The 18,767-nt window shown below is 33.6% G+C and overlaps 1 protein-coding gene across 1 annotated transcript; it reads right to left on the reverse strand.

The window, feature by feature from the left end:
* Positions 1-469: 469 nt before the first annotated feature.
* LOC111047621 (thioredoxin-related transmembrane protein 2 homolog) lies at positions 470-16,462 on the reverse strand. The gene is made up of 5 exons (XM_039422743.1): positions 16,097-16,462; positions 13,950-14,136; positions 9,749-9,943; positions 4,961-5,156; positions 470-2,819 (listed from the first exon to the last, which is right to left on the reverse strand). The coding sequence occupies exons 1-5, from the start codon at positions 16,302-16,304 to the stop codon at positions 2,709-2,711; spliced, it is 897 nt and encodes a 298-aa protein (XP_039278677.1). The 5' UTR covers positions 16,305-16,462; the 3' UTR covers positions 470-2,708.
* Between the last annotated feature and the right edge of the window lie 2,305 nt (positions 16,463-18,767).

Here is an 18,767-nt window from a genome sequence, read left to right on the forward strand (position 1 = left end):
GGAGGATGAACAGGCACAACGCAGAACTGTTCCTCCCCCGAATTTTTACTTTCCTTGCCCTATTACCATAGGTAAGGAAAGTATTGCTTTCCAAAAAAATTAAGGTAGCCTGATTTCAAGTTTTCTATACGTTTTAAGGTCCCCTGAGTCCAAAAACATGATTTTTGGGTGTTGTTATTCATAATATTATGAAAGTTACACTGGATAAAATGTTTACGGATTATATATCGTACGCAATTTTCTTATAATACAACTTATTTATTTATCAACCAAATAAATATTTCACAAAACATCGAGAATGAACAGAATTATTAAAAAAAAACACTGGAGTGAAACATGTACAGGCAAGACGATTTAATTACGGAATAACATTAATCATAATAATTGTGAATTCGCTTTAAACTTGAGGTGGATTACAGATCAATCACAATGATATTGTTAATGAAAAATGCTTATAAACCTACTGAGGATGAAGCACAGGCTATTAAGTAGTAGTTTATATTATATACTAGCAAAGATGAGTTTCGTGGTAGAAAAGCCAGGGTTTTGTATACCACCGCAGACTTTGATAGAGTTTTGGATTTACGAGGTTCACCACGAAGATGTATTTGGAATATCAGTTTGTCAGAGTCGAAAAATAATACTGATAATAATGAAGCTCTGAGCTTCAAGTCAATCTCAATAATGATGATAAAAATTATTCCATATTAACGGTGGAAATTTATTTGAGGTAACATGCTTCAAGATATTCAAATGAAAGATTCTAAAAAGAAGGAGAAATGATGGGAATTATCTGTCAGAAAAATTTTAAATCAAGATATTAGCCTCCACCAGGACTAGAACATTCACAAATTGTATAGAATTTGGTGCTCGATAAATATTTCCCGTGACTGATTCATCGATTGAAATTTTCAATTTTAAATTTGCTTTGCAGGATGATTTCTACAAAAGTTTTGGCTTGAAAGTGGGTATAAAATTAGATAATAATTGTGCTTCTTTCTTTTTTCATTTTTTTCCTTTTTATAATTGTCCTCATTAGTTGAAATATATTATAATAACTGTATCGTGTTCAACTGTACTTTCAATATGATCATTTTAACTGACAGTAATCTTACAATAAAAGTCAGGTAGCCTACAAACAAAAACTAAAGTAATAAATACATTACAATAATAATTACTATCTTACTATTATAGCTCCTACACAATGTGCGAGTTGAAAACATACCTATAAACACTATTCAGTTTATAAAACATACTACAGTTGATATAACTTACTACAAAGGACCAATTGACTAGTTTTTGTGAAATACTTAATTTAAGAGAACCTTTAAAACAATTTTAGATTTGAATAATGAAGATTTCAGACCCATAAGAAGCACATGAGAGCTGATCTTAATAGTTATAAGCATATTAATGAGAGAGATATAATACTTGTAAATAAGTATAATATCCAATATGAAATAGTTAGAATACAATAATTGGATATTTGTCGAATAAATTAGAAGTCATGACTGTTGTAACTATTACAAACAGTAAAAAATCTGAAGCATGCTTTCGTTTTGTATATTTGAGAGTTTTACAGTATTTCACTGCCTTCTCTTAATTATTTTTCAAACATATTGATATTGTAAATTGATATATCTATCCATCCTCCCTCATCATCTCTCAAATTCACCAAAACAGTTACTTTTTTACATAATTGGGAGGAGTTTGAGCTTCTAGAATAGCTACCGAGTAGATCATTAATGTTAAGATCCAATTCAACAGTAGTATCGTCATGAATGATTACAGCCAATTTAACACAAACTTCTTATTGGTAGCTAGCTATTCATGAATAATACTTGAGCTTGAGCAGAACTATGATAGATCAAATGTTTTGTTTCTCAATAAGTGATCTTGAGGTAAGTTACTATGGCCCATACGCACCATCTACATTTATTATAATGCGTTTCATTCCTGGTTTAAACCAACAGCAGATCAATCACCTTAGTTTAAACTGAGATAGTGCATATGGCCCTTAGATGAGAGATAATCAAGTACCTAGCATAGAAACTTCATTCGGGCCCCATTAGACCTGCCTATTTTATATGCCAATAGTGAGCCAGCTCTTGATATGCGATCGCACATTTCTGTGGCTTGATATCCAATCAAATATGTGTCTATCTGGTCGAAATTGAAAAATTCAAGGCTATGTTTATCTTCCTTTAAAAATGACAATCATCTTCTAAAAATTTCTCACTATATAAAAATTAAATAGATATATAAGTTACGATTGTGTTACAGTGGTTCATTAGTGAAAGTCGTCAAGTTGAATTTCGTATCAGGTTTTTTCTCATATAATCATATTTCTAGCTAGATTTATAGGCAAGTCCGCATAACTTGAATAATCTGATCGGTAACACGACGGAAGGCATAGACCCTATTCACTAACCTGATCACAAAATATCCAGGTCTAATCGAGTACTGACGCTGTTATTTTATATTTTATGGATGTTTATCTATAGTTTCAAGCCTTGAAAATATCTCACACAGAATGGGACGGTAACACATTCAACTAAGATGAAGCTTACAGCCTACAGCCCTCAAAGCGGAACTAGCCAGATAACAACTAATAAAATGAACACATTAAATGCATATTTGATCTACCTAACATAGTCGACAGAATAGGGGAATTACAGCGTGGCAGTTCGAAACTAACCAATGTTCTCTTACTGCACTTTCTTTTGCTCGTCATCTTTCAAAGCTCCTTTCTTCTTGAGGGGGTTCTTCTTGCACTCTGCGTACAGGTTGTTCAGATCAAAGGCTGCCTTCACATTGTCCTGAAAAGCAAACGAGTTTTGATGAGTTATTACATTAAAATAAAAATAGTATTAAGGCGGATTCCCACATATGGGTATCAGTGAACGTGTCCGGTACAGTGTAGATATAATTACCATTTGTTATAATGGGACTATTCCCACTCAGCCCGGCCGAGCCAGTATGAATAGTCCTATTAGAACTAATGGGAAACATATTTTCACTGTACCCGTCACTGAATCTGCTAAGTGAGACATTCTACCATTAATGTACGTTTTAGTATTGATAGTAAGACATTATTGATAGTATTATTTTGTTCATCCTTCACATAGTAATCACTACTAATTCAACAGAATACAGTGAGGAGTAGGAGGAAGGGAAAAATATGTTGAAGTGGAAAGAAAATAAGGAGGTGGAAAAGAATAAGTGGAAGAAGAAGAGAAAGAAGATGAAAAAGAAAAGGAAGACAAAGAAGAAGAAAAAGGTCAAGGAGTAGCGATAAGGAGGAGGTGAAAGATATGAGAAAGAGTAGGAAGAGGACAAGACAAAAAATAAAGGGCCGGTTTCCGAGCTCGGGATTCATAAGTTCCTGACTGAGTACAGGTCTAAAATAAGCACTCGGGTCTAAATCAACTTTCTGAGTCACGGGTTTATCTTCTAAATTCCGGGGTCTACTAAGTTCTCGACTTATTTGAGTCCAGGACTATAACGCAGTAAACATGAGGGCAATTCACAATATTATATTGCTGTTATTTTGGAATTGGGAGACAGCTGATTGAAGCGGGCTTATTCAAATGAGCATGCTCTCCAAACTATTTTGTAACAACTTGTGAAAATACGTCTCGATTTATTTGTAGGCCTATTCAAAGCAAAACATAACCTTTTGAAACAAGAATGAATAAACATTTTATTTCACGTTATGCTATTATTGATCAATGATCCTTGCCAGTGATTTGGAATAAAAATTGTAGTAGGCTATTGAGTTGGAAAACATATTTGTTTTGAAAAAACTGGGATGATAATTTATTATAGTTATATTATTATTATTAATACGTTGAATATGACATTGATTAATAAAATTCACATTGGAAGATAAAAATTCCAAGGCAATCCTTGTATTATTTTTCTTGAAAATTTTTAGGTTATGTCACAGTCATGAAATGAGGTTAGTTTTTACGCATGATTCTGATATAACTTTATTTTAAAATAGACTCGCAAACTATAAATTATGAATTTATATGTACTAATCCAAATAATTTACGTATTATTCCAAGACATTTATTTGGCTATTCATCTACTCCAAAACAATAACTGAGGAGTGTTTGCTCAGTTTAAGTCCAGAACTTAATTTTAAAAACTAACTCAGTCGAGGGTTTAAAATCACGCTGTTTCTGTACTCTGTTTCTGCTCAAGTTCTGTACTTAACGATTTTTGATAAATCCTTGTCTCGGGAAGAAGCGAGAATCTAATTCAAGTCCTGGACTTATCTTTCGCTCAGAAAGCGAAATTATAAACTCCAGGGTCTAACGTGATCTCTAAACTCCAGGGTCTATTATATCTAAGTCCTCGACTACGTTAACGCTCTGACTCGGAAAGCCAATTTTCTGACTCCAGAGTTTAAAGCCAGTTAAAGTCTAGAACTTAGCTAAATCCCCAGCTCGGAAACCGGCCCATAGACTAAGAAGAGGAAGGAGGATAAAATTGAGAGGGTAAGGTCAAAAACGAAATACATAAAACGGGAGGAGGCTAAAAGAAGAAAGAAAAAGGAAGCAAAAAATAAAAAAGAGAAGACTGATACCAGAAAGAGAGAAAAATAATAATGAAGAAAAGTGAGTGGCGAAAAAGGTGAACTTAGCTCCTCCGGCCGAGGAGGAGAAACAAGAGAACAAAATAAAAAAGGAGGAGAAAAATAGTAAGATAAAAGTAGAGGACAAAGCAGGCAGATAATGGGGGAAAGGAGCAAAACAAGAAAAACAGGTGCATAAGGGTGAAAAGTGAATATTTGAAAATGTGACACATAGCATATAACCTGCATCTCTTCTCTCCATTCTTGAAATCATCATAAATGATAACGTTTGTATTAGCATTTATCCCCTCATCATCTAGGCTTAGAATACATATAGAAAGTTACCTTTGTAAATAAATAAATAAAAAAGAAGCGTACCTCGGAGAAAAAGAAGCGCTGCAGTTTGCCCTTGGAGTCGGGCGCGGGTCGCCTGAGCACCTCCTTGGCGTCGCGGAACATGAGGACAGATGGCAGCTGCCGACTCATCGACGAGTCGCTGATCTGGTACTTGGTAGCCGCGTCCGGGTAGCGGCCCACGTCGATCTTGCCGAACTTCAGGTTGTCCAAGCTGTACCTGATCACAAACACATTTCTATACAGAGTGTCCCACAAAAGGTGTAACAGCCGAAGACTAAAGGATTCTACATGGAATTTGCAACAGAAAATTTCCACAAAAAATTTCATATATCAATCTTACTTTTCGAGATGTATCGATCTTATTTCGATATTTTTGAAACATGTCAAACTATCAGTCAAAATCTAATTCTAAGGCCCGGTTGCACGAAAGCCGGTTAAATTTTAAGCGTGATTAATTTCACAAGAACCAATCAGAGAAGGCTTTTTTGAAAAGACTCTGATTGGTTGTCGTGGAATTAATTATGATTGAAATGTAACCGGCTTTTATGCAACCGTCACTAAGTCTATTCCTTCTATCAGTCTAATATAAGGATATGGTTGAAAATAGTAAGAAATTTCTAATAAAATTTGTTCCTTTGCTTGACGATTGTAAACTTTTTATGAGCACTCAAAGTTGAAAAAGTGGTCTACATTAATCTAGTTGAAAGCCATATACCATTCAGTTGAATAGTATTAATACCGGTCCTACATTAGGACAAGAAATCGGATAATGGATGGCCCGCTTATGCAGTCACGTATTTTGGCTTGAATTCCAAAAAACCGGCAATGATTTGAAAACTCTAGAATTCAAATAGAGCTTCCTCATGATATTGAATTAAGCCCGACGATTCGATGTTTCCTCCGTCTGTCTGCATAGTTGCTATGCCCTTTAATCAATAGCGATAATAGAACAGCTGTTTTTGACATGCACAAAATTTCACAACTCCTGTCAACGATCTCTGAAATAGAGATCTGGGGCCTGTTTCATAAAACCCTTGTAATACAGGGCCTGTATTACAGGACTTATAAATTAAAATTTATAATCCTGTAAAATTATGTTTCATAAAAATAATTCTACACTTGTAAAATCACCAGTAATATTCGCCTGTATTACAGTTACTTTATTTTGAATTAATGTTTTCATTGGCCTGCAAGCCTAATATAATATTTGAACAAAGTGCTACCTACTTGAAATGTTTTGGTGGAAAATCCACATTATCAAATTTTTGAAGATGGACAGATTGCATTCATGCTGGAAAATAACTCTTTGTTAAATGATAAATAGTTGAGAAATTAAATGAACTACTCAACTTACATAACTTATTATAACAGTTATGTGAGTAGTAATGTTTCAAAAAAGTGCATTATCAAATGTTAATAATTAAATCAACGACATTAATTAAATTTGTTTAATAAAAAACATAAAACATTATGGACGTACATTTTCTGAATATTTTCAATAACGCTTTATTGTGGAAAGCTTAATCTGTACCGTTCATAATATTGATATGTTTCCTGCATCATATTGTAAGAAATTCTGTCGTGGAAAATTCTTGGCCAACGAATAATAACATAGTCATCTTTACCAGAACTAGAACTACTACCTTAATCCATTTTAACACGTTGCCTTTTCAACAAAATGTCGCTTTTCAAGATTCTACCTACACTTAGGATGGCCTAAACAATGATAAAATATTCAACATCTTACAGGCCCAGTAATACAGGAAGTTTCTTTTATGAAACACAACTATGCTAAAGTCCTGTATTATTTACCTGTAATACAGTCAAATGTCTTGTAAATTGTTTTACAGGGGAAATTGTTTATGAAACACAAACTTCTAAATTTTACCGGTTTTTACAGGTAAGTATTCTAACCCAGGGGCCTGTTTCATAAAAGTTACAAGTCCTGTAATACAGGAACTTTTCCTGTATTACAGGACTTGTAACTTTTATGAAACAGGCCCCTGGGTTAGAATACTTACCTGTCACGCAAAAAGTCTGAGTTAGATTCTCGACAGGGTAACTTTTATTTTCTTGACAATTAAAATGTATTTGAGATACAAAGGTTGATTATTATCAACAATCATAAAAAATTAATAACAAATAGATAGTAAAAATACAGTATAATAAATAAGGGATGACTTGTATCACATCTATCTACTATACAAGGCGGTGGAAAAAGAAACGTGGCATCTATACCGTCCTATCATTTCCTTTTTAACGAGAATCTCACTGAAATTTATTTTTGAATCTATAGATTTAAAAATCCAAAACAAGAAACACAGTATTTGGAAATGTGAGGGAACTTGGTAAAGCATGAATGGAACAGAAATAAACTATATGAAATTTATAATAATAGTTTTAAAATTTATTTTTAAACCCTGAAGATGATGTGGAATATCGAAACTAGTAGTTTTAATTTGTGTTTTCAATCTATTATAAATGTTGTTAATTTCAAAAAAGGGTACTATAGTGTTATTTTATAAATAGAAATGAGTAGCTCTGAACACATACATTTCAAGAAGATATTCAATAATACTTTGAAGAAATATAACTTGATCATATTTATAAAAAATCAAGTGTCGAACCTTCTAAAAAAAAAATCCGGGAAAAGTTTCCGAATTACTTTATTGTATGCCTTGAGGGTGAATGTATTGAAAAATTGTACATAACACACAAAACTTATAGCTATAGATACAAAGAGAATTGTTTATTTGAAACATTTTTCTCCGCGGTGGATAAATTTCGAAGATACATTGAATTATGGCCGCTGTTTTCCAAGATGGTGGCTGGAGCACTACGTTTTTTGCCGAATACTTGTAGAAGTGATACCGAAATTCGGTATCAAAGTACATGTGCCAAACCTCCAGTAGATGGCAGTTTTAATGGCGAGTTTTGGTCCAAAATGACTCGACAACCAAGACTAAGATGAGTTACCGTAATATTCAAACTACAATAACATGATGTACTTTGTAAAGAAGTGCAGTATTGATATTATTGAAGTTTAACCTTGTTTTGTTTATTTTCATGACCACGTCAAATCACCGCTGGCTCCTTGTAGGCAAGGAGTGTGAACCAGCCAACTTGTGTAAACACAACATTAGACAAAGAAATACACTAGCCGGACACTTTTTTATAATTTATGGTGGTATTTTGATGTTGAGGAAGATTCACTCAAAACTGTCAACATTGTTTGAATAGGAAGTTAGTGAACTAGGTCAACCTTTCAACTACTCTGGAGTTGGTTAAGTGGGTTAAATGAGCTAAGTAGTGTGTAGGCTGGAGAAGTTATAAGAGGAAGCGAGTGAGTAGACGAAGAGCTTTCTTCTATTTCTTTATACTCCAGTTCTTTCAAGTTCCAAATCAGTGCAATCGCATCGTATTGTCGTCTCACTAGTTTATCGACTGTGCAAATCGTCTCGATTGATGTAGTTTCTGTGGTGTTATCCTTTGTCCGGTCACATTCTGCTCTGCTTCTTCTTCTTCCCCCTCCTCCTCTTCTTCTTTTCCTTCTCCTCTTCCTCTTTTGGTAGAGAGTTAGTGGGAAGGATACTTCGAATATTCTTTCCGAAGAATGGACATTGATAAGTCCAAAGCTCCGCCAATTTATGTAGATGCATAACAATATTATCTATTTTATCTATAGTTATTACAAATTGCTTTATGTCATATCATATACAGCTCAATAATTATTTTCTTAGTTTATATTTTGTAAATTCATCTAGGCCTATAATTTTGATGTATTGTACGCTATTGTATATAAGTGTATAAGCCAGTATATATTGTAATCTACATAAATAAAGTACTCAATCAATCAATCTCTCTTCTCCTTTATTTCCTCCTTCTACTACTTCCCCTGCTCCTTCTTCTTTTTGGATGTTTCTCTGGCTTTTCTCGGTCTTCTTCTCCTCCTTTGTCTCCTCCTTCTTCCCCTTCTTTGTCTTCTCATTCTTCCCCCTTTTCTTGAATCTCTCTCGTGCTGTTGAATTACATAAAAAATACATGAATTTTTCTCTTGCTTTTCTATTTCTTCTGCTCCTTCTTTCATTTAATTTTCATTCCCGTTTTTGACTTCTTCCAATTTCTTATCTTTCATTCATTTATTTATCTTCTCGATTTCAACCTCTTGAACTTCTTCTCCTCCTTCCTCTTCTACTTATCCCTATTCTTCTTCTTTTTCTAGTACTTCTCTCACTTCTCTTTCTTCATATTTTTGTCCTTCACTCCCCTCTTATCGCTTCTTCTTCCCTTTTGTTTTTTTCTTCTTTGCATTCTCCTCTTCCACTTCTCGTTCTCTCCCTTCATCTCCTTCTTCTTTCTCTTCTTTTTCTTCCACTTTCTCTTCTTTTCTCAAATCGATTCGACTAATGCAGTCGTTGTGGCGATTTCTTTTGTGTGTGGCCTCAATGGTCACAAATAAGTATTGTATTTTTTCACTTCCAATTTCTTACCTTTCTTGACTTCTCGATTTTATCTTTATTTTTCCTGTAATTCTCCTCCTCCCTCTTCTACTCAATTCTATTATTCTCTTTTTTCTTCTACTTCTCTTCTTTTTTTGTCTTAGACTTCCTCCTTATCCTTATTGTAATTTATAAGTTATCTGCAACTCATGCTTGAATAAATAATGTCAAATGTCTATCCACAGAATAGACTGGTATCTCCAACTGACAGCGTCTATAAAATATTTCTGCTAGTATAATACTGAATAGGAGATTGTATTTTCAATGCAGAATCAAGCTCATTTTCATTCATTCTGCATTTTCTACTTACTCTGATGAAAGCTGGGCGAAAACAGGAGCGAAGTTGGCGCAGGCTGGATTCCAAGCCGTGTAGAACGTGACCAGCCACACCACTCGCTTGTCCCTCGCCAGCTCCTCGTCAAGACCGGAAGCTGTCCGGAAGTACACTATGTTCTCTGGTCCACAGTAGGTAGGCTCGGGCAGTAGGAGACCAACCACTGCAAATAAATTAGCCAGTCAAAGAAAAACATTATTCTAAAAATACAAGAATTTTAAGTAAAAAACATAAGTTAATAAAATTTTAGCTAGGCTAATGAAAATAATACCAACTTAGAAATCACAACTTATAATTGCTTCAAAAATAAAATTATTGCTAGTGCAACCTAATAAAGCTTCCAAAAACCATGATTAATAGTAGATTCATGTTATAAAGTCTTGTCTTCATAAAGAAACGGAAAAGTTGTAACAATTTGTACTTATCATTTTTATTGACTTAAAAACGTCAGTGTAAGAGATTCACTGTAACGTGAATCTCACAATGGCTAACAAATTATTTTCAATAATACAACAGTCAGCAGTTGCTAGGACATCGTTTTTGCGGCCGTTTACTCTTCAACTTTATTTTGAATTAATGTTTTCATTGGCCTGCAAGCCTAATATAATATTTGAACAAAGTGCTACCTACTTGAAATGTTTTGGTGGAAAATCCACATTATCAAATTTTTGAAGATGGACAGATTGCATTCATGCTGGAAAATAACTCTTGTTAAATGATAAATAGTTGAGAAATTAAATGAACTACTCAACTTACATAACTTATTATAGCAGTTATGTGAGTAGTAATGTTTCAAAAAAGTGCATTATCAAATGTTAATAATTAAATCAACGACATTAATTAAATTTGTTTAATAAAAAACATAAAACATTATGGACGTACATTTTCTGAATATTTTCAATAACGCTTATTGTGGAAAGCTTAATCTGTACCGTTCATAATATTGATATGTTTCCTGCATCATATTGTAAGAAATTCTGTCGTGGAAAATTCTTGGCCAACGAATAATAACATAGTCATCTTTACCAGAACTAGAACTACTACTTAATCCATTTTAACACGTTGCCTTTCAACAAAATGTCGCTTTTCAAGATTCTACCTACACTTAGGATGGCCTAAACAATGATAAAATATTCAACATCTTACAGGCCCAGTAATACAGGAAGTTTCTTTTATGAAACACAACTATGCTAAAGTCCTGTATTATTTACCTGTAATACAGTCAAATGTCTTGTAAATTGTTTTACAGGGGAAATTGTTTATGAAACACAAACTTCTAAATTTTACCGGTTTTACAGGTAAGTATTCTAACCCAGGGCCTGTTTCATAAAAGTTACAAGTCCTGTAATACAGGAACTTTTCCTGTATTACAGGACTTGTAACTTTTATGAAACAGGCCCCTGGGTTAGAATACTTACCTGTCACGCAAAAAGTCTGAGTTAGATTCTCGACAGGGTAACTTTTATTTTCTTGACAATTAAAATGTATTGAGATACAAAGGTTGATTATTATCAACAATCATAAAAAATTAATAACAAATAGATAGTAAAAATACAGTATAATAAATAAGGGATGACTTGTATCACATCTATCTACTATACAAGGCGGTGGAAAAAGAAACGTGGCATCTATACCGTCCTATCATTTCCTTTTAACGAGAATCTCACTGAAATTTATTTTTGAATCTATAGATTTAAAAATCCAAAACAAGAAACACAGTATTTGGAAATGTGAGGGAACTTGGTAAGCATGAATGGAACAGAAATAAACTATATGAAATTTATAATAATAGTTTTAAATTTATTTTAAACCTGAAGATGATGTGGAATATCGAAACTAGTAGTTTAATTTGTGTTTTCAATCTATTATAAATCTTGTTAATTTCAAAAAAGGGTACTATAGTGTTATTTTATAAATAGAAATGAGTAGCTCTGAATACATACATTTCAAGAAGATATTCAATAATACTTTGAAGAAACATAACTTAAAAAAAAAATTCCGGGAAAAGTTTCCGAATTACTTTATTGTATGCCTTGAGGATGAATGTATTGAAAAATTGTACATAACACACAAAAGTTATAGCTATTGATCCTAAGAGAATTGTTTATTTGAAACAATTTTCTCCGCGGTGGATAAATTTCGAAGATACACTGAATTATGGCCGCTGTTTTCCAAGATGGTGGCCGGAGCACTACGTTTTTTGCCGAATACTTGTAGAAGTGATACCGAAATTCGGTAACAAAGTACATGTGCCAAACCTCCAGTAGATGGCAGTTTTAATGGCGAGTTTTGGTCCAAAATGACTCCACTACCAAGACTAAGACGAGTTACCGTAATATTCAAACTACAATAACATGATGTACTTTGTAAAGAAGTGCAGTATTGATATTATTGAACTTTAACCTTGTTTTGTTTATTTTCATGACCACGTCAAATCACCGCTGGCTCCTTGTAGGCAGGGAGTGTGAACCAGCCAACTTGTGTAAACACAACATTAGACAAAGAAATACACTAGCCGGACACTTTTTTATAATTTATGGTGGTATTTTGATGTTGAGGAAGATTCACTCAAGACTGTCAACATTGTTTGAATAGGAAGTTAGTGAACTAGGTCAACCTTTCAACTACTCTGGAGTTGGCTAAGTGGGTTAAATGAGCTAAGTAGTGTGTAGGCTGGAGAAGTTATAAGAGGAAGCGAGTGAGTAGACGAAGAGCTTTCTTCTATTTCTTTATACTCCAGTTCTTTCAAGTTCCAAATCAGTGCAATCGCATCGTATTGTCGTCTCACTAGTTTATCGACTGTGCAAATCGTCTCGATTGATGTAGTTTCTGTGGTGTTATCCTTTGTCCGGTCACATTCTGCTCTGCTTCTTCTTCTTCTTCTTCCCCCTCCTCCTCTTCTTCTTTTCCTTCTCCTCTTCCTCTTTTGGTAGAGAGTTAGTGGGAAGGATACTTCGAATATTCTTTCCGAAGAATGGACATTGATAAGTCCAAGCTCCGCCAATTTATGTAGATGCATAACAATATTATCTATTTTATCTATAGTTATTACAAATTGCTTTATGTCATATCATATACAGCTCAATAATTATTTTCTTAGTTTATATTTTGTAAATTCATCTAGGCCTATAATTTTGATGTATTGTACGCTATTGTATATAAGTGTATAAGCCAGTATATATTGTAATCTACATAAATAAAGTACTCAATCAATCAATCTCTCTTCTCCTTTATTTCCTCCTTCTACTACTTCCCCTGCTCCTTCTTCTTTTTGGATGTTTCTCTGGCTTTTCTCGGTCTTCTTCTCCTCCTTTGTCTCCTCCTTCTTCCCCTTCTTTGTCTTCTCATTCTTCCCCCTTTTCTTGAATCTCTCTCGTGCTGTTGAATTACATAAAAAATACATGAATTTTTCTCTTGCTTTCTATTTCTTCTGCTCCTTCTTTCATTTAATTTTCATTCCCGTTTTTGACTTCTTCCAATTTCTTATCTTTCATTCATTTATTTATCTTCTCGATTTCATCCTCCTTTATCTTGCACTTCTTCTCCTCCTTCCTCTTCTACTTTTCCTATTCTTCTTCTTATTTTTCTAGTACTTCTCTCAATTCTCTTTCTTCATATTTTTGTCCTTCACTCCCCTCTTATCGCTTCTTCTTCCCTTTGGTTTTTTTCTTCTTTGCATTCTCCTCTTCCACTTCTCGTTCTCTCCCTTCATCTCCTTCTTCTTTCTCTTCTCTTTCTTCCACTTCTTCTTCTTTTCTCAAATCGATTCGACTAATGCAGTCGTTGTGGCGATTTCTTTTGTGTGTGGCCTCAATGGTCGCAAATAAGTATTGTATTTTTTCACTTCCAATTTCTTACCTTTCTTGACTTCTCGATTTTATCTTCATTTTTCCTGTAATTCTCCTCCTCCCTCTTCTACTCAATTCTATTATTCTCTTTTTTCTTCTACTTCTCTTCTTTTTTTGTCTTAGATTTCCTCCTATCCTTATTGTAATTTATAAGTTATCTGCAACTCATGCTTGAATAAATAATGTCAAATGTCTATCCACAGAATAGACTGGTATCTCCAACTGACAGCGTCTATAAAATATTTCTGCTAGTATAATACTGAATTAGGAGATTGTATTTTCAATGCAGAATCAAGCTCATTTTCATTCATTCTGCATTTTCTACTTACTCTGATGAAAGCTGGGCGAAAACAGGAGCGAAGTTGGCGCAGGCTGGATTCCAAGCCGTGTAGAACGTGACCAGCCACACCACTCGCTTGTCCCTCGCCAGCTCCTCGTCAAGACCGGAAGCTGTCCGGAAGTACACTATGTTCTCTGGTCCACAGTAGGTAGGCTCGGGCAGTAGGAGACCAACCACTGCAAATAAATTAGCCAGTCAAGAAAAACATTATTCTAAAAATACAAGAATTTTAAGTAAAAAACATAAGTTGATAAAATTTTAGCTAGGCTAATGAAAATAATACCAACTTAGAAATCACAACTTATAATTGCTTCAAAAATAAAATTATTGCTAGTGCAACCTAATAAAGCTTCCAAAAACCATGATTAATAGTAGATTCATGTTATAAAGTCTTGTCTTCATAAAGAAACGGAAAAGTTGTAACAATTTGTACTTATCATTTTTATTGACTTAAAAACGTCAGTGTAAGAGATTCACTGTAACGTGAATCTCACATGGCTAACAAATTATTTTCAATAATACAACAGTCAGCAGTTGCTAGGACATCGTTTTTGCGGCCGTTTACTCTTCAACTTTAACTTGAGTTTGAGTGATATTTTTAAAAGATTGTTTTCTATTCTGGTGATTTGGTTTTGTGTTGAAAATGTAAAATTCTGAAAAATTCAAATTTAGTTATACTTATAAAACAGAATTATAGTACCCTTTAAAATTAATATACTCAGGTATAGAAATATATATTAGGTATAGAAACAGTTTTGGGCGAATGCCTGTTGGTTAATCACACATTTTATAATTGATATTGTCAATAAAATTAACGAGTAAACATAATAAAAACGCATGTAATGAGATTTTTTGTTACATTGCTATTTTATTTTTCTAAAGAATTGACGCGTCACATGCTGTGTGAGCCTGGATCCAGCAATTTAATTCAATGTTATCAATCGCTATCTAGTTTTCACGCTAGATAGAATTCGTTGAAAATTTGATACAATACAACATAGAGATGACACCATAATATGTGCAATCCCGGAACAAGTCAAGGAACCGTTTCATCCTGTTATCACTTATTGGCCGTTTCTATAATTACCGATTGTCGGCCGACATCGTCACGACACCTAGAATGTCCTCCAATTAGCTAGAACTGACCAACAGCTGATTCTCAACCAGAGGAAGGTTAGGTTGACGTATCAATTAGATTGACAATCAATTAATCTGAGAGTTTTCTGCCCTGTCGGCAAGTGTGACATCCATTCAAGTGCCGTGGTACACTTTCTCCAGCAATAGTTTCCTTGAACTCTACCAATTTTCAGCCGACGTATTTATCATTACGAGATGTCCTCCGATTGACAGAGAATCAGCTGTTTGTGAGAATTAGCCATCGCCGTTTTTATATTTACTGATTGTCGGACAACTTTTTCGGACATGGCAAGTTAGGTCATGTCAGAGGTCCTAAAATTGATCAGGTGCGACCTCAAAACTTTGACACCAGACCTGAACCAGCCAAGTGACTCGATATTATTATTGGCCGACACTCAGAATCAACCTCTGATTGGCTGATAATCAGTAATTTTCACGTGCTGGTGGATTAGACAAACAAATGAAAGTTATTTTTAATAAAAATGAAATTGCATCTCCAATATTGTTGGTTATGTTTTATAACATTTGAAGCAGCAAGTTAAGGAGTAGATTCCTTAAAATAATTTAATGATTCACTTTTAGTTAAGCACGTAAAATATCGTACAGATTCCAATGAATTGAATTAACTTATACGAGATAAAACTTAGAGCAGATAACATTTCAAATGCACATTGACCAATACAGTAAATTATTAAACTAACAAAAATGCGTTAAAACTGAGAACTTGAGTATTGTCTGCATAAGGTTTGAGGGCACTTTAGTATAATGTTTGTTTAGGTAATCCTTTGAAATCAACAGCATTGATACATGGTTAAACTCGTCTTGACTCCTCTGTCGATTTATGGCAATTCATTTCGTCTCTATCGATTTATATCTTTCTATGGTGAATTCCGCGGCTCATAGACTAAAGTGCAGCTTAATGTTTTTATAAATAAGATTAAATTCAAATAATAAAATAGGTATTAATAGTTGTTGAACTACAGTTATAATTGAATCATGTAACGATGAAATGTTGAGATATCAAACTCAGATTATAACAATATTTATCATTACTTACTGCATCCAGTTCACATTGTGTATCACTTATCGGATGTAAATATGTACACAGAGGTGGAAGTTTTTTAGCCACTAGGTAAGAAAAACTCAAAATAAGGTTAATATAGTAGTAGGGTCTCAAAAGAAGTCTAAAATCTTTCTTAAAAGCCATCGTTGATATTTTACACTTCACAACACAGTTGAACTTTTCAAGAGAAAGTCCACTATATCAATTGAGAATTTAATTATTGTTAATTTATTATTCAACTATTTTTATTTTATAATAAAACAACATACAATACAGAAGACAAAAACATGGACAAGGATTCTTTGAATAGAATCAGCTGTCCTAATTTCAGTAATGCCAACTCTAGCAGCTGTTCTTGTGTTGTTCGTTAGAATGACAAAGTTGCACAACGACAAGTAGCACTGATATATTTCTGTCCTAAGCTGTTGTTGTAAGCAACAAACAAAACCTTTGAGGGAATGAAAGTGTATGGATACACATAGTTTGTAAAACAATGTAAAAAGCCAAATTATCAATATTTCAATATTATCAAATATTTCAATATTTTATATTGAAATTTGAAAATAGGTTTGATTGGAGATCCATTCAAATAGGAAAAAACTATTTTCTTGTCTCTTCAAAGTTTTGTTCCTACATCTTGGAACCGAAATTTTGAATCCCTGATTCTTTTTGATACCCTTACATGATTTCGATGAAGAATTTCAGGATAAAAATAATTAAAAGAGTAGCATATTAATATTTGAATGTCTCAAACTTACTCACATTTACATAATATAAGCCTATCAATTATTGTGGAATTACCATATTTCATAATAGAGAGCTCTCATAAGTGTATGTAGCATGATAATAACATGGAGTTTGGACAAATAATTATGATCAAGTAATTACCATAATGTGTTTGTGATATAATATTAGGGTTGTTTCTTCACTTTTATTTGACTTGTGTTTATAGTGCATAAAAGCCATGCTCTGTTATAACATTCTTAAATTACAACTAGTCCAGGCAATGAATGCTCAAAAAAGGGTATAGAGGGAAATGTTTGGAAGACAATTTTTGACAACAATGTTTTGTTGAGGGTAGTAAGGAGGTAAACCTATCAAAAGTCCCCACCCCTACCCCCTGTGCTAAGGGAGTTGGGGTGGCTAAAAGGTACCAAATTTTGGTTTCTCGCATAAAACCTCAAAAACTATATATCCTTAGGACTTGACTGTTATATAACAAATGAAAGCTTACATAATTTCCTACAATATTCATTTCTCAACTTTTTTCATATCTCCTCTAGTTTTCGAGATATCCGCTCTTGAAGGTGTGACATTTTTGGGAAAAACACGTTTGCCACCAATTTCTTTCTATTTTTTCTTTTATAACTTTTCAAAAATCGATGGAAAAAATCCATGTTGATTATGAGCTTATAGAGCATTACATTCTCTTCAATTTGATGTGTAATTACACACTTTTACGAATTTCCCTACATCTTTTGCAACATCTTTAGTGTTCAGTGTGAAATCTCCATTTTTGCAACAATGGAAGAATTGATATATGAATTTGGAAGGAATGTTTTAAACAAAACTTTTGACTTTGCAGCTTCGTTGAGACTAGTTAGAAGGAGAACATATCAAAAGTCATTCCCAACTCATTTGCTAATGCATGGGATGAGGGTGGTTTAAAAGTTGCATTTTCCAGCGTTTTGCTTCCACGCTCATATCTTGAGAACAATGCGTTTAACCGACATTACTAACCATTCAAAATAGAAGCTTGATAAATTAATGCTCTACACTTTTTGTTCAGTGGAATTTTGTGATATTCACAACAATTCCCGAGATATTTGTTCTTGAAGGTGTGTAATTGTTAAAATAACAGGCTTTTATCCAATGTTTTGCTCTTTCAGGGCTTATAACTCTCCAACAATGCATCATAGAAAAGTGATGATTATTGTAAATTTTTAGAGCATTGAATTCTCTTTGAAATGATGTATTAGTTCAACCATTACAAGTTTTCCTTTCATTGTTATAGCAGCTTCAATGTAAGTGTCAACTCAGCGGTTCCACACTTTCAACAGAGGGAATAAAGAAGCCCACTTTTAGTATGTTCTGTATGTTCACCTACTAACTGGTCCAAATCAAGCTGTAATGTCAAAAATTGTGTCACAGTCACCCCCTTCAAATGCCATTGTTAAACGATCAATTGTTGCAGCAATGAATATTTCACCCCCTACATTGAAGCTGCTATAACAATGAAAGTAAAAATTGTAATGGTTGAATTAATACATCATTTCAAAGAGAATTCAATGCTCTACCAACTTGCAATAATCATCACTTATTGATAATCAATATGGATTTTTTCCATCGATTTTTAAGAAGTTATAAATAAGAGCTAAAATAGAAAAAAAATTGGTGGCAAAAGTGTTTTTTTTTTTCAAAAATGTCACACCTTCAAGAGCGGATATCTCGAAAACTAGAGGAGATATAAAAAAAAGGAAATGAATATTGTAGTAAATTATGTAAGCTTTAATTTGTTATATGAGAGTCAAGTCTGTAGGATACATAGTTTTTGAGTTTTATGCGAGAAACCAAAAAATGGTACCTTTAAACCACCCCCACCCCCTT

This window comes from Nilaparvata lugens, chromosome 3 (genome assembly GCF_014356525.2).
Source record: "Nilaparvata lugens isolate BPH chromosome 3, ASM1435652v1, whole genome shotgun sequence".
NCBI lineage: Eukaryota > Metazoa > Arthropoda > Insecta > Hemiptera > Delphacidae > Nilaparvata > Nilaparvata lugens.